The sequence below is a fragment of the Carassius carassius genome, chromosome 18, assembly GCF_963082965.1.
Source record: "Carassius carassius chromosome 18, fCarCar2.1, whole genome shotgun sequence".
Classification (NCBI taxonomy): Eukaryota; Metazoa; Chordata; class Actinopteri; order Cypriniformes; family Cyprinidae; genus Carassius; species Carassius carassius.
The window spans coordinates 1,022,501-1,036,170 of NC_081772.1; the positions used below are offsets into that span (position 1 = coordinate 1,022,501).

The 13,670-nt window shown below is 38.4% G+C and overlaps 2 protein-coding genes across 3 annotated transcripts in view; both read right to left on the reverse strand.

Moving 5' to 3' along the window:
- The window catches only part of LOC132092047 (mitotic checkpoint serine/threonine-protein kinase BUB1 beta-like), a 43,727-nt gene that overhangs the window by 22,573 nt on the left and 7,484 nt on the right, over positions 1–13,670 (reverse strand). For both annotated transcript variants that reach the window (XM_059498108.1, XM_059498107.1), the window contains exons 4-10: positions 13,076–13,179; positions 12,743–12,870; positions 12,620–12,657; positions 11,007–11,082; positions 10,760–10,847; positions 10,430–10,671; positions 9,729–9,847 (exon numbers count right to left, since the gene is read on the reverse strand). In XM_059498108.1, the coding sequence (XP_059354091.1) occupies positions 9,729–9,847; positions 10,430–10,671; positions 10,760–10,847; positions 11,007–11,082; positions 12,620–12,657; positions 12,743–12,870; positions 13,076–13,179 (795 nt within the window). The remainder of the gene's footprint in view (positions 1–9,728; positions 9,848–10,429; positions 10,672–10,759; positions 10,848–11,006; positions 11,083–12,619; positions 12,658–12,742; positions 12,871–13,075; positions 13,180–13,670) is intronic.
- The window catches only part of LOC132092048 (pre-mRNA-processing factor 17-like), a 50,312-nt gene continuing 36,674 nt past the window's right edge, over positions 33–13,670 (reverse strand). The window contains exon 16 of the mRNA XM_059498110.1: positions 33–46. The gene's annotated coding sequence lies outside the window, so the exon portion shown is untranslated. The remainder of the gene's footprint in view (positions 47–13,670) is intronic.

Here is a 13,670-nt window from a genome sequence, read left to right on the forward strand (position 1 = left end):
AACCAATCAGCTTCATCCTTTCCCGTAACAACGTTAAAAGCTCAGTCAAGATGAAAGGAACAGCTGATCATAGTTGTATATGGATTTCCATTTTGAAATAAATTTAGTAGCAGAGCTACTGCAAGCGATTTTTTGAACTGCAAATCCATTTATCCTTTGCTGAAATTTCCGCGTCTTCAAGGAGAGAGCACGTCATGGTTGCTTAGCAAAGGCAGACGCCTCAGGGGCGCTTCTGCGCGAGCGCTTTGGAAAGAAGGAGAAAGCGGCGCGCCTAGCGTTTTCCACGCGTTTTTAGGCACGATATGTGAACGGCCCCTAAGACTTTTATTTGTGCAGATTCTCCAGTACAATGTTGTTTGCAAATGTTTAGTCATAAAAGCTGATAACATTGCTTTTTAACAGTTAACATTTAAAGCTTAACAAACATGTTCTGTGATCAGTTTGTCGTTTACCAGTTCAAAATTCAGTCGTGCAGCCTAATTATGACTGAATGAGAGAGGTAAATGTAGATATTTGAAATGCACTTTTTTTCTAAGTATTCACTGCTCTTTTTCACACAGCAGGTTTTTTGTGTGTGTCCTATTTTTTTTTCTGGACAACCTTCTGATGGATTTTACTTTAAATTGTGAGTTCCATTCAGGTTTCATGCCATTGGCACTTTTTTTGAAGGATTGTTTACAATTTCACAGCATAAGCTATAAAGCTGTTTCCCAGTAAATAATAAAATACAATGCACTGCAATTTTATTCTGTTTTATCCTTATTCTTCGTGAAAATATGTTCTGAAAGATTCCTTAATAAGCTTTGTTCGGGATGTTAAACTACTTTAGGAGCTCTAAGGACTGCCATGGTGAAAACATTATTTGAAATCTCCTTGTGAAATTTGCTAGAGTATGGGTCAGTGTTCTGATTGCAGAAGAGTTCGACAAAGGATTACTAACACAATAAAACAACTCCAGGTATATTTTTGATTAGGATATGACAGTGCAAAATGGTTAAAATCTCTTAAATCTATGCTGAATGATAAAGGCCATTTATTAATAATTTACTTGGGGGGAAAAATGGAAAAAACTAAAATATAAGTACATAAACCGATTAATCGATTAATCGTAAAAATAATCGACAGATTAATCGATTATCAAAATAATCGTTAGTTGCAGCCCTATTCACAAGCTGTACTTAGTTCTTCAAATGACAGTGAATGTTCTAGTTCTTTCTTGTTATCGTCACTTAATTTAGGGACATCATTAAGAATACGTTCCACAGCTTTAGGATCACAAGACTGAGCACTGTAAAGATTTTCGTAGAATGACAAGGCTTGTAAGATAATCTCCTTTTTATCTGTTGTCTCTCTCCCATCGGGTAGTTTAAGATGATCAATTGATTTTCTCTCTCGACATTTGCTTTCCAAGGCAAAAAAGAATTTTGAGGAAGTGTCCATGTTGTGAAGTTGAGCGATTCTTGCTCGAACTATTGCTCCTTGGTCTCTTTCTTCATACAGATTTTTTAAAATAAATTTTTTCCGTTCAAGCAGATCTTCACTTTTCCCATCTTCTCCACTTATGGAGCTACTTAGCTTTAAAATGTCATCTTCCAAAAGTTTGATCTTCTTTTTAGTTTCATTCGTATTATTTTGTGTATACTGTTGGCAGAAAGACTTCATCTGGATTTTTCCAATGTCCCACCATTGGCTAAAGGATTTAAACTGTGCTATTCTCTCTCTCCAAGCTCTCCAGAAAAGAGTAAAAGAGTGCACGAAAGAGTGATCTTTCAACAATCTATTGTTAAAGTGCCAGTAAGATTTATTATGAGTATTCAAAGTTGTGACCGTGACAGATATGTAGTGATGATCAGATAGGGGTGTGGGACTAATACTGCTGTTAAGAAAATACTTTTAGATTTTTGAATATAGATTCTAACCTGGCTCCGGATATAATTTCTGAACCCATCTTTAACCATGTATATTGTTTTTCTTTAGGAAACGATTCTCTCCACACATCAACAAGTGCATGATATTTTAAAACATTTCTGAGTGCTTCTGATGATTTTGGGTGAGGCTCATCGTGATTCCTATCAACTGTATGATTAACAGTGCAATTAAAATCTCCGGCTACAACGATTACTCTTTCTTGGGGAATTCCTTTAATCACTTCTTGTAATTTTCTTAAGCATTCAATTCTGTCAGATCCAACATTAGGGGCGTAAACATTAATAAAAGAAAAAGATAAACCTTGCAAAATAATATCTACTTGTTGCATTCTACCAGGTATAATATCTATCATACTGAAATCCTGTCCTTGAAGTTTAGCAGATATCAGAATAGCAACAATCTGTTCCGTGCTGATAAAGATTGTGTAATCTTTCCCTTCGATTGATATCTTTATCGCTACTTCAAGCGGGTCATATTGTGCGTTCGGTATTATATACGTGAATCGTCGGAAGGACATAATGTGCTTTATGTCAGGATTTTTAAGTCCTAAAGGGATCATCCTGATCGGCGCAGTTACTTTACCGTAACGCTGAAGTATTCCTTTCAAAGTTTCATCTTTTATGAATGGCGGTACATTGGAAAGAACTACTTTTTTGGAGGGACTAGATAGCGGCAGTAATTGTAAAAACATATTGTTTACCTCAAGCCCTGTCTCGATTAATTCATCAACCATCTCAACTTCAGTAAGAAAAACAACAAGTGCTTTGTTCATCCTGGCAGCTGACTTAATATTTAAACCACCAACCTTCTGACTGACGGCTAGCAGAACGTCTTCAATGTTCATGTTCTCCTGCGGCATACACTTGAATCCGTGTTTGAGAGTTAGACGCGAAAAAGCGTCGTTCGGCTCCATTATTACTCGCAACCCTGCGCTATGCGCAGTCTGCGGGCAAATACTTTAATAATCCTTACGTTCAATTTATGAATGATTATAAACAATGAAAGTTGAAAGAAAAACAGAAGAGTTTTCGCACGCGTGCTCAAGCACCTGCAATCTTCCCGCTACCCACAATCCCTTGAGAGAGAGACAGAGAGAGAGAGAGAGAGAGACCTAGAGACAGAGACAGAGAGAGAGAGACCGAGAGACAGAGAGAGAGAGAGAGAGAGACCGAGAGACAGAGAGAGACAGAGACAGAGAGAGAGAGAGAGAGAGAGAGAGAGGGAGAGACAGAGGGAGAGACAGAGGGAGAGAGACAGAGACAGAGAGAGACAGAGAGAGAGAGAGACAGAGAGAGAGAGAGACAGAGAGAGAGAGAGAGAGACCGAGAGACAGAGAGAGACAGAGAGAGAGAGAGAGAGAGAGAGAGAGAGAGAGAGGGAGAGAGAGAGAGACAGAGAGAGAGACAGAGAGAGAGACCGAGAGACAGAGACAGAGAGACAGACCGAGAGACAGAGACAGAGAGAGACAGAGAGACAGAGACAGAGAGAGAGACAGAGAGACAGAGACAGAGAGAGAGAGAGACAGAGAGAGAGACCGAGAGACAGAGAGAGAGAGACAGAGAGAGAGAGAGAGACAGAGACCGAGAGACAGAGAGAGAGAGAGAGAGATTGAGATTTTACAATTCCTTTATTAAAACAGTTGTAAGAACAACATTTAATCAAATAAAATCACATTAAATCAACACACTCTTAAAAATGAGATCATTCTTTACAATAGAGCAAAGCACATCCTTGTGACACCAAATAAATGGAAAACTTTCCCAAATCATTCATCAATCTGTAGTAATTAAAGTCGATTCGTAAACGTGATTTCACCATTTTAACAAATACAAAAACAGGATCATCATCTGTAAATCCTTCAACCTTATTTCGTCTACTCATATACACAGCCATCTTTGCTCTTCCCAAAATAAAATTAAAGAGTTGACACTGCTCCCTCTTTTTTGGGGAATACCTGTAGATAAACAATTGTTTGGAAAAAACTACACCAAACAATTTAAAAAGCTTTTCCAGCATGGAGAACAGTGGCACAAGACGACAACAGTCTATAAAGCAGTGAAAAACTGTCTCACGAAGAGTGCAAAAAGGACAGTCATGATTAACATCAGGGTTTAAAACAGAGATAAAAGAATTAACAGCCACAGCGGTATGTAAAACTCTCCACTGCAAGTCTGCAACCTTCTTCAGCAATGGTGGTTTGTACAGCGATCTCCATTCAGGTCCAACACCGTCTATCAGACCTAAGCGAGCTCTCCATGGAGTGTCAATTTTACCATTTAACTTATCTTTGTTCACAATTTTTACCATCAATCTGTATAACAATCTTATCAGCATCATGAATAGACAGACAGGGGTTACTGATTCCTAAAAAAAACCCTGTACAATGCTTAAAGTCTGGAAGAACCTTCATCAAGGGGAAAAAAATCATCAACACTATGTTGAACAGGACCACCACAATAAAAATGCAACAATGTGCGCTCGGCATCTGTTAAAGCCTCTTTCCACTTTTTGAGCAACAATTCTATCATGCGAATAGAATGCACCTTTAAATGAGAAGCAAGGAGTTGAGCATTGTCCATGATTGCACCTGTAAAGTGAATTACATGTCCCAAAGTCACAACATTAGACGAACAGAATTGTTTGAGTAAACTGGGACCTATTGGACAGGCCGCACTCAAACGGGTCCCATACACAACTGGCTCTTGAAGAAGCCAATAGAGTGACGTGTGATGCTCTGTCCTCTCCGTTTTAAACAGATTCCAGACTTTGAACAGCCCACGGTAGAAGCTTGGCAAACCACTGGTGTTGAGCTGCTTTAAGTCCATCAGAAACAATGTTCTGTTTAGGCCAAGTCCACCTAACTGGTTCAAAATCATACAAGCCAGCGGTCTCCACACTAGGTCTACGGGACCACACAGAAACCTCTGCACGAACTGAAAACGTAGAGTTGCCCCTCTACTGTTCAGATGAATTAAGCCTTGTCCTCCTCCTTCCTTCGGCAAAAATAGTCAACAAGAAGTGCCTGAATCTTTGACAGCAAATCTGGAGGAGGATCTACACATGAAAGACGATGCCATAACGTGGACGAAATCAGATGGTAATGACAAGAACTCTACCTCTATAAGACATTTTCGGTAAAATCCACTTCCATCTGGCAAAACAACCTTTAGTCCTTTCAAGAACATTATCCCAGTTTTAAAGGACAAAAGTTTCATCACCCAAAAAAACACCTAAGTATTTTAACCCCCGTCTGTCTTCCAATTTAATCCCACCGGTAACTGAAAATAGTTTTCCATCACTCCTATACAAAGAGCTTCGCTTTTGCACCAGTTAACTCTGGCTGAAGAAATGATACCATATTGAACTATAACATTTGTTAGCCTATCAATATCTTGTTGATTATCCACCATGACAACTAAGTCATCTGCATATGCAGATAACTTTAAAGGTATATTGCACCCTGGTAACATCACACCTTGTAAAACAGATCTTAGCTTATGCAAAAAAGGTTCAAAAGCCAGAGAGTATAACATGCCGGAGAGGGCACAGCCTTGTCTGATTCCCCGCTGGACCTGAAGAGGAGAGCTCAAAACACCATTGACTTTTAAAACACTCTGGACATCACAATACAAAGGCTTGATCTTGCTGATAAAACCAGAAGTAAACCCAAAGGTGATCATTGTTTGCCATAGATATTCATGTTCAACTCGATCAAAAGCTTTTTTTCCTGATCAATCGAAATAATTCCCATTTTAAGACCAAAAAGCTTAGAGATTTCTAACAAGTCTCGAATGAGAACAATGTTATCAGAAATCAGCCTGCCAGGGACGCAATAGGTCTGATCAGGCAAAAACAATTTGATCCATTACTTTAACAAGCCTATTTGCCAATACTTTGGATAGTAACTTATAATCAGTACAAAGCAGGGACACAGGCCTCCAGTTTTTTAAGAGCTGCAGGTCACCTTTTTTTGGCAGCAAAGTAAGAACTGCCCTCCTGCAACTTAAAGGCAGACGTCCATTGGCTAAGCTATCCTTCAGCACTGCCAGGAGATCTTCTCCAATTATGAACCAAAAACACTTATAAAAATCAACAGGTAAACCGTCTAGTCCAGGAGTTTTCCTGCTCTGCATTGGGTTAGGGTTAGGGCTACATACAGTTCCCCCAGGGAAATATCTGCTTCCAGCACCACATTACTTTCTTGTTTAACCTGGGGAAGAGCAGAATAAAAACTCTGAGCTAACATCTGCTCTTCTTGGTGTTCACATTTATACAAATCACAGTAAAAACTGACAGCAAGCTTACGGATAGCAGCATGATCAGACAACACCTGTCCAGAGTCAGACTTTAGGCTGTGAATGTACCTCTTTTGACCATTTTTCTGCTCCAATCCAAAAAAAAAGTGTGATGGAACATCCATTTCTGCCACACTCTTAAAGCGGGATCTAATAAGAGCTCCTTGTGCTGATACCCCAAGCAGGGACGTTAACACAGACTTTTTAATCTCAAGAGCTTCAAGATAACGTTGATCCTTTGTGGCTTCAGCCAAAGCCTGAAGTTCTTCAACTTCAGACTCCAGAGCTTTTACTGACTTCAATAAAACTTTGGTAACATTACAATTATACTGTTGACATAACTGTTTTGCTTGAACCTTTCCAAAGTCCCACCATTGTTGTAAAGATATAAAATCATTTTTTGTGCTTTGATGATTTTTCCAAAAAGATACCAAAATGTCTTTAAAATGTGAATCTTCGAGTAGAGATGTATTAAAATGCCAATAGGCGCTACTGGGCTTTACACACTTCAGAAAGACACAAATCACAACAAGTGAGTGATCAGAAAAACCGGCAGGACTAATAAAGCAATTTTTAACAACAGAATGATGCTTAAAACAATAAAAACGATCAAGTCTGGCCATAGACAATAAATTGTCTTTACAATGAGTCCAAGTATACTGCCTTTGATTGCCATGTAACCCTCTCCACACATCATGTAACTCATGAGTCTCTAACAGCTGAATCAGAAGAGTACGAGAGGCAAAGTCTACTCTCTGTGCAATTCCAGTCTCCACCTATAAATAAAAACACTTTAGCATTGCAATCTCTAATAACATCATTTACATTTTCCAAAAAAGTCAATCTCTTTTTACCAACAGCCGGGGCATATACAGTGATAAATACAAGTTGTACATTTTCATATAATACTCTGACTTTTAACAGTCGACCTTCAATAAACTCTTCACATTCAACAGATTGAGGATTGAAACTTTTGGAAAAAAGAACACCCACTTCACAACTGTTACTTGTTTTGTGACTTAAAAAAACATCACCCTCCCATTCTCTCTTCCAATCAACTTCATTATCAACAGTACTGTGTGTCTCTTGTACAAAGATAACGTCTAATTTTTTAAGGGAGCACAGTCTGAAAAATGTAGCTCTTTTTCTTTCATCTCTAGCTCCATTCAAATTCAGACTGCCTATTTTTAACTCACTCATAAAACCCAAGAAAAAAAGAAAACCAAAAGACAGACAGGAAATAAGCAAAAATGAAAAGCTAAACATATTCGCCATCTTCTAGATGTCTTCTAACTTTTAAAACAAGTTTCTTTAAGCGAAACCTTTCTTGATCAGTAAAGATTTTTTCCTCTGCACTTTCAGAACTTTTCTGAAAATTCTTAACTGAATCAATAAAAAGTTGCAGATCAGGAAACGCACTCTCAATTTTAACATTCCTAGCTCCTTTAGTGCTCTTAAGAAACTTCTTAATACTCAACATAGAGTAGCCCCCTCTTTCCAGGGGCAAAGATCGTGAGGAAACTATAGATTCTGCATCAGAGTCTACCTCAATGTCACTATAAGAAGTTTGGGAGCAATCATGAAGAGAAAAACTTTTCTGAAACTCTTCTCTTGCTTTTTTTTCCTTAACATTATCGTTGTCAAATTTGTCATCTACCAGCACCTCACTTTCTTCAGTCAAAGGACATTCCACTTCCTCTACTTCTTTCTGAGTGCTATTGCTGACCTTTGCCATATCATGCTGTCGATTGTTCTTAACTGGAGAGCGAGCCAGAGAAAGCTCTTCATTCCTCCGTGTTGATCTTTTATTTTGTTCAAGCTTCTGAGCTTTATGTGATTTTTCAGTTTTTAACCCGTCTGATTCATTACGTTTTTGTCCCTGAGAAAATTGTAATTCATTCTGTTTTTTCCCCTGAGTTTTATCCGATTCACTCTGTTTTTGTCCCTGTTTTCATGCGATTCACTCTGTTTCTGTCTTTGAATTTCACTCTGCTTTTTTCCTTGCGTTTCAATTAATCCACTCTGTTTTTGTCGACGTGTTTCAATTAACTCACTTTGTTTTTGCCCCTGATTTTCATTTGATTCACTTTGTATTTGATTTGTCCAATTTTTGTCCCTGAAATTCGTTTGATTCATCATTTTTTTGCCTCTGAGATTCACTTGACTCACCCTGTTCTATGGTTTTATTATTAATCCCAACAGGGAATTTCTTTGGGCATGATCGTATGAGATGGCCCTCCGTTCCACATCCTAGACATTTCATTCTTCCAGACGTTACATAAACATTGTAATCATAATCATCCACTCTGAACTTGAACACTAAATTTAATTCTTCACTGTTGTTTTTAAGGATCATGAAAACCGGTCTTCTAAAAGATTCAACATGTCTCAAATGCGGAGATTTACAGCCAAGGCCAATTGTTTTAATCGGAGACATTAACTGGCCATGTCTCGACAGTTCTCTCTCTAACATTTCATTACTAATAAACGGAGGGACTTGCGACAGAATTACCTTTTTTGCCGGATTAACGAGCGGCACCGCTTGAATCAAGATATCTTGGATCGTTACTCCTTGTTCAACAATTGTTGCAACTTTATCAAAACTATCTACAGAGATCAGGACGCCGTTGTTCATCCTTGACGCGGATTTAACACTATCATAACCAACAATCCCCCCGACTGCCAAAGCGCAATCCTCCACAGAACAGTCAATACTTAAAGTTAAAAAGCATGTCTACGCGTGAGCGTTTCAAGCCCCGCTCCTCCAACACCGAACCGGCATGACTCCCGGTTACACCGGTCGCCGCCTCCACTAAGACAACTAACCCGCTTAAACTACACCACTAATAATAAACTCAATAAAACTAAAACAACATAGAAGAAAAAAGAAGAAAAAGGTAGAAAAAAAAAGAACCACGCTCCCAATCTCACATTTACTCACGCAAACCGCTCTGCTCCATGTACCCAACAGCATCGCGCAACAGTCACACCGGAAGAGTGTGAGAGAGAGAGAGAGAGAGAGAGAGAGAGAGAGAGACAAACACACAGAGGCGCGCGCACACACACACACAGATATAGAGAAAGAGGCGTGCACACACACACACTTAAAGGTTTTTCCAGAGGGGATTTTCGTCGAATGATATATAAACAAAAATCTGTAAAATTCTGCTGTAAGTGCTTCTGAAGTGGAGATAAAAAAAAGCAAAAAAAAACTGATGCAAAATAGATAAAGTGCAATAAAATAAACACCTAAAAGTCTATTTTGCATGCTTTCCTTCCACTAATCTAAAGACTTGCAATAAAAACCCAAAAACTGACCATTGCATGAAAAAAACAAAAAAAACAACATACACTTCAAATGTCTAAGACTAGCGCCATCTAGAGACCAAAAACCAAAAAAACTACAAGACATGACCTGGAGAAACCCAGCCAGCGGCTCTGACTCGACTGAAAGACACTGAAGAGCTTCGAGTGAATGAACTGAAGCGTGAGCTTTATCCCCACCTTCCTCCAGCAGCGTCTCCGCTCTCTCCACAGATCGGCTGATCTCAGGCTTCATGGGATCCTGGGAGAAGCTGGCGAAGGAAGAGCCGCCCCACTCCTGACTGATCTCTAGGATAGGACTATTAACAGAAAATACAGACAAACTGAAAGATTTAGATCAAGACTCATCAAAATGGCCTTTTTAAAGCAACAGCAAGGTTAGAGATCCAATGCATGAAAAACAATTGTATCTCACATGCAATTCAAGTTGTTTTGGTTAAAGGCATCATCTACCATATAAAATATATATATATATAAAAAAATGCAATGCATGCATTTACTTTCTTAATAAACGTGACTGATCATTGTGTTATATTGGGGAGCGCATTTAATTTCTTAACATCTGAAATGAATGTGATATTTAAATTAGGATTTTTATTAATATAAAAAAAATAGTCCACCATAATTTAATAACTCTAATCCTTTGGGGTTCTCTTGGAAATTAGCCACATAAAAGACGATAATGCAGTTTCACACTATAAAACCGTGAATATTTAAAAAGTGTGTTAGTATTGCACCACAAGAAAAATAAAGAAAAAGCAAAGAAAATAAAGACTAATCTATGCTTTTGCATTTGAAAAAATAAGTGTAATAACATGGCATTTAAATCCCAGTTATGAATATTTCCAGACAGTTTAAAGACAGTAAAAGGACTGAAGTACCTGAGCTTTTTCTCGGGAGCGCTCACGTTTGAGTTCGTTACTTTACTGGATTCTGGAGCCGTTTGGCTCTTATTCTCCATCAGGCCTGACTCGGACGCCTTTGGCCTCTGGACTCCTCCAAACGGAGTGGACGCCAGCTGAGCGGTGAGGGCAAATTCACACGTATCGTCTGGACTTCGGCACAGAGTCTTATTCCAGTGACCATTGATGATTGCATCCTCAGAGCGAGAGATGGACACGTCCTGGAACCGAACGAACACACCACGATCACTGCCACGGATGAGAAAACTAGACATTAAACTACAAGAACTGAATGAATTCTGATCTCACTTTATCAGTAGAGAGCTCTGCTTTCGGCTTTGGCCCTTTCAGACTCAAGGTGGGCAGCTTCAGAGAATTACGGTTCGTCGAAGATGATCTTAAATGTGCAAACAGTAAATGAAGCACAGGAAGTGTTGATTAAACGGAAACAGTTTAGCCGAAGAACACACGGAAGAAAAAACTAATGAAAAATAAAGAGTAAAATAAAGAAATAAAGAAAACAACTGAAAACAATGAATGAAAACAAGAGTCTTACATTTTATTTGTCAGTGTATTCTCATCAGAAACACTGAAAGGTTTTGCTGTTTTCTGCAGTTTAGCGTCACTTCCTCCTAGAACACACAAGAAGATACGCCGCTATCAAATTTTCCTGTTGCAATTAATTGCTAATGCTTTTATCACGATAAACGGTATCATCACTAGGGATGCATCGATCCGATACTCGGGATCGGTATCGGCTCCGATCCTGGCATTTTCTGCGGATCGGGTATCGGACAGACGTGACCGATCCAAATCCGATCCTGTGTATACTATTCTGTGTTATTGTTGAGCTCCACGAAAGGCACAAAAACAAAGCACCAAAACGTTTTCAAGAACATATTTCAAGTATTTATTCAAGAAGCTGTTCCATAGTTCAATGTGAGGTACAGATAAATAATGAAGTCATTAAATTCATCAACATCATTAACACAACCATCACAAACATCAACACAATTACCACAAACATCAACACAATCATCAACACAATTATCACAAACATCAACACAATCATCAACACAATTATCACAAACATCAACACAATCACAATCATCCCAAACATCACAATCATCACAAACAACAATTATCACAATCATCAACACAATCATCCCAAACATCAACACGATCACAATCAACACAATCATCCCAAACATCACAATCATCAACACAATTATCACAAACATCAACACAATCATCAACACAATTATCACAAACATCAACACAATCATCCCAAACATCACAATCATCAACACAATCATCCTAAACATCAACACAATCATCAACACAATTATCACAAACATCAACACAATCATCAACACAATTATCACAAACATCAACACAATCATCCCAAACATCACAATCATCAACACAATTATCACAAGCAATCACAAATCAACACAATTATCACAATCAACACAATTATCACAATCAACACAATTATCACAATCAACACAATTATCACAATCATCACAAACATCAACACGATCACAATCAACACAATCATTCCAAACATCACAATCAACACAATTATCACAAACATCAACACAATCATCACAAACATCAACACAATCATCAACACAATTATCACAAACATCAACACAATCACAATCAACACAATCGTCCCAAACAATCGATTAATCAACACAATCATAATCACAATCACAAAAATCACCACAATCATCACAATCAGAAAAATCAACAATCACCACAATCAACACAAAAATCAACACAATCATCACAAACATAACAATCATCAACACTATCATCACAAACACAATCATCACAAAAATCAACACAATCACCACAAACAATCAATTAATCAATCAATCATAGCAAACATCACAATCACAACATCAACACAATCATTCACAAACTATCAATCAATCATCACATTACAATCATAAATCAATCACAATCATTAATCATCACAAACAATAAAAAAAATCAATCACAATCATCACAACCAATAACATGAATGTGGTTTATTTCACCATAGTAAGAACCACAAGAACTATTCACTAATATGCAATATTAGTGGCTACAATATTACAGGCACAAATTAATGCCTAATAAATGCATATTACTTGAGGAACTGGGGAAAAAACAACTCACTGTGATTCATGTCGTCCTCTCGCCTCACTGAACTTCTACTGAATGACACAAGGAGAGAAAAAAAAGAGAACTGAAAATGTTCATTGCAAACAAGCGCTGTCAAGCGCTGTCCGAAGAACTGACCTGGTCAGCACACGGTCTTCCTCCTGCTGGCTGCATTCGGTGAACGGAGCCGATCTCACCACAGCAGCCGCAGATTCACATGAACCTGACGAATTATGGAAGGAAGAACTGGCCTCCTCATGAACAATCTAGCCAAACCAATAAACTCACACAGTTAGAACAAGAACCTGATGCCAATATTTGATGATGGTTGTATCTGGAAGTTCATTTTAAATATCCAAAACAAGGTTTTAAAGTAACAGTTGACCAAAAAAAGCAAGTTCTGTCATCATTTGCTCACCCTCATGTCTCTGAATCACAAGCTCAGACACGACAGTATGACGGATGACGTACCTGCGGTGTCTCTGTGCTGCTGTTTCTTTGCTGAAGGAGTCTCTTTTTCTGCTCGATCTGAAGCTGCAGGTCCTGCTTTAGTTTGTTCAGGTGTAAGGCCTTTTCTGTACATTCACAAAGTCATCAAAAACTACTTAAAATGGCTATATGGTCTGATCCAGGATTATTATTATTATTATTATTATTATCGTATTTTTCGGACTATAAGTCGCACCTGAGTATAAGTCGCATCAGTCCAAATATACGTCATGATGAGAAAAAAAAAAACATATGTCGCACTGGACTATAAGTCGCATTTATTTAGAACCAAGAACCAATTGAAAACATTACCGTCTCCAGCCGCGAGAGGGCGCTCTATGTCTTCGGTGTAGACTACAGGAGAACTGAGCAGCATAGAGCGCCCTCTGGTGGCTGGAGACGGTAATGTTTTCTCTTGGTTCATTTCTCTTAGTTCATTTCTCTTGGTTCATGTCAAATGAATTTTGATAAATAAGTCGCACCTGACTATAAGTCGCAGGACCAGCCAAACTATGAAAAAAAGTGCGACTTAAAGTCCAGAAAATACGGTAACTAAAACTACAACCATACATTTTTA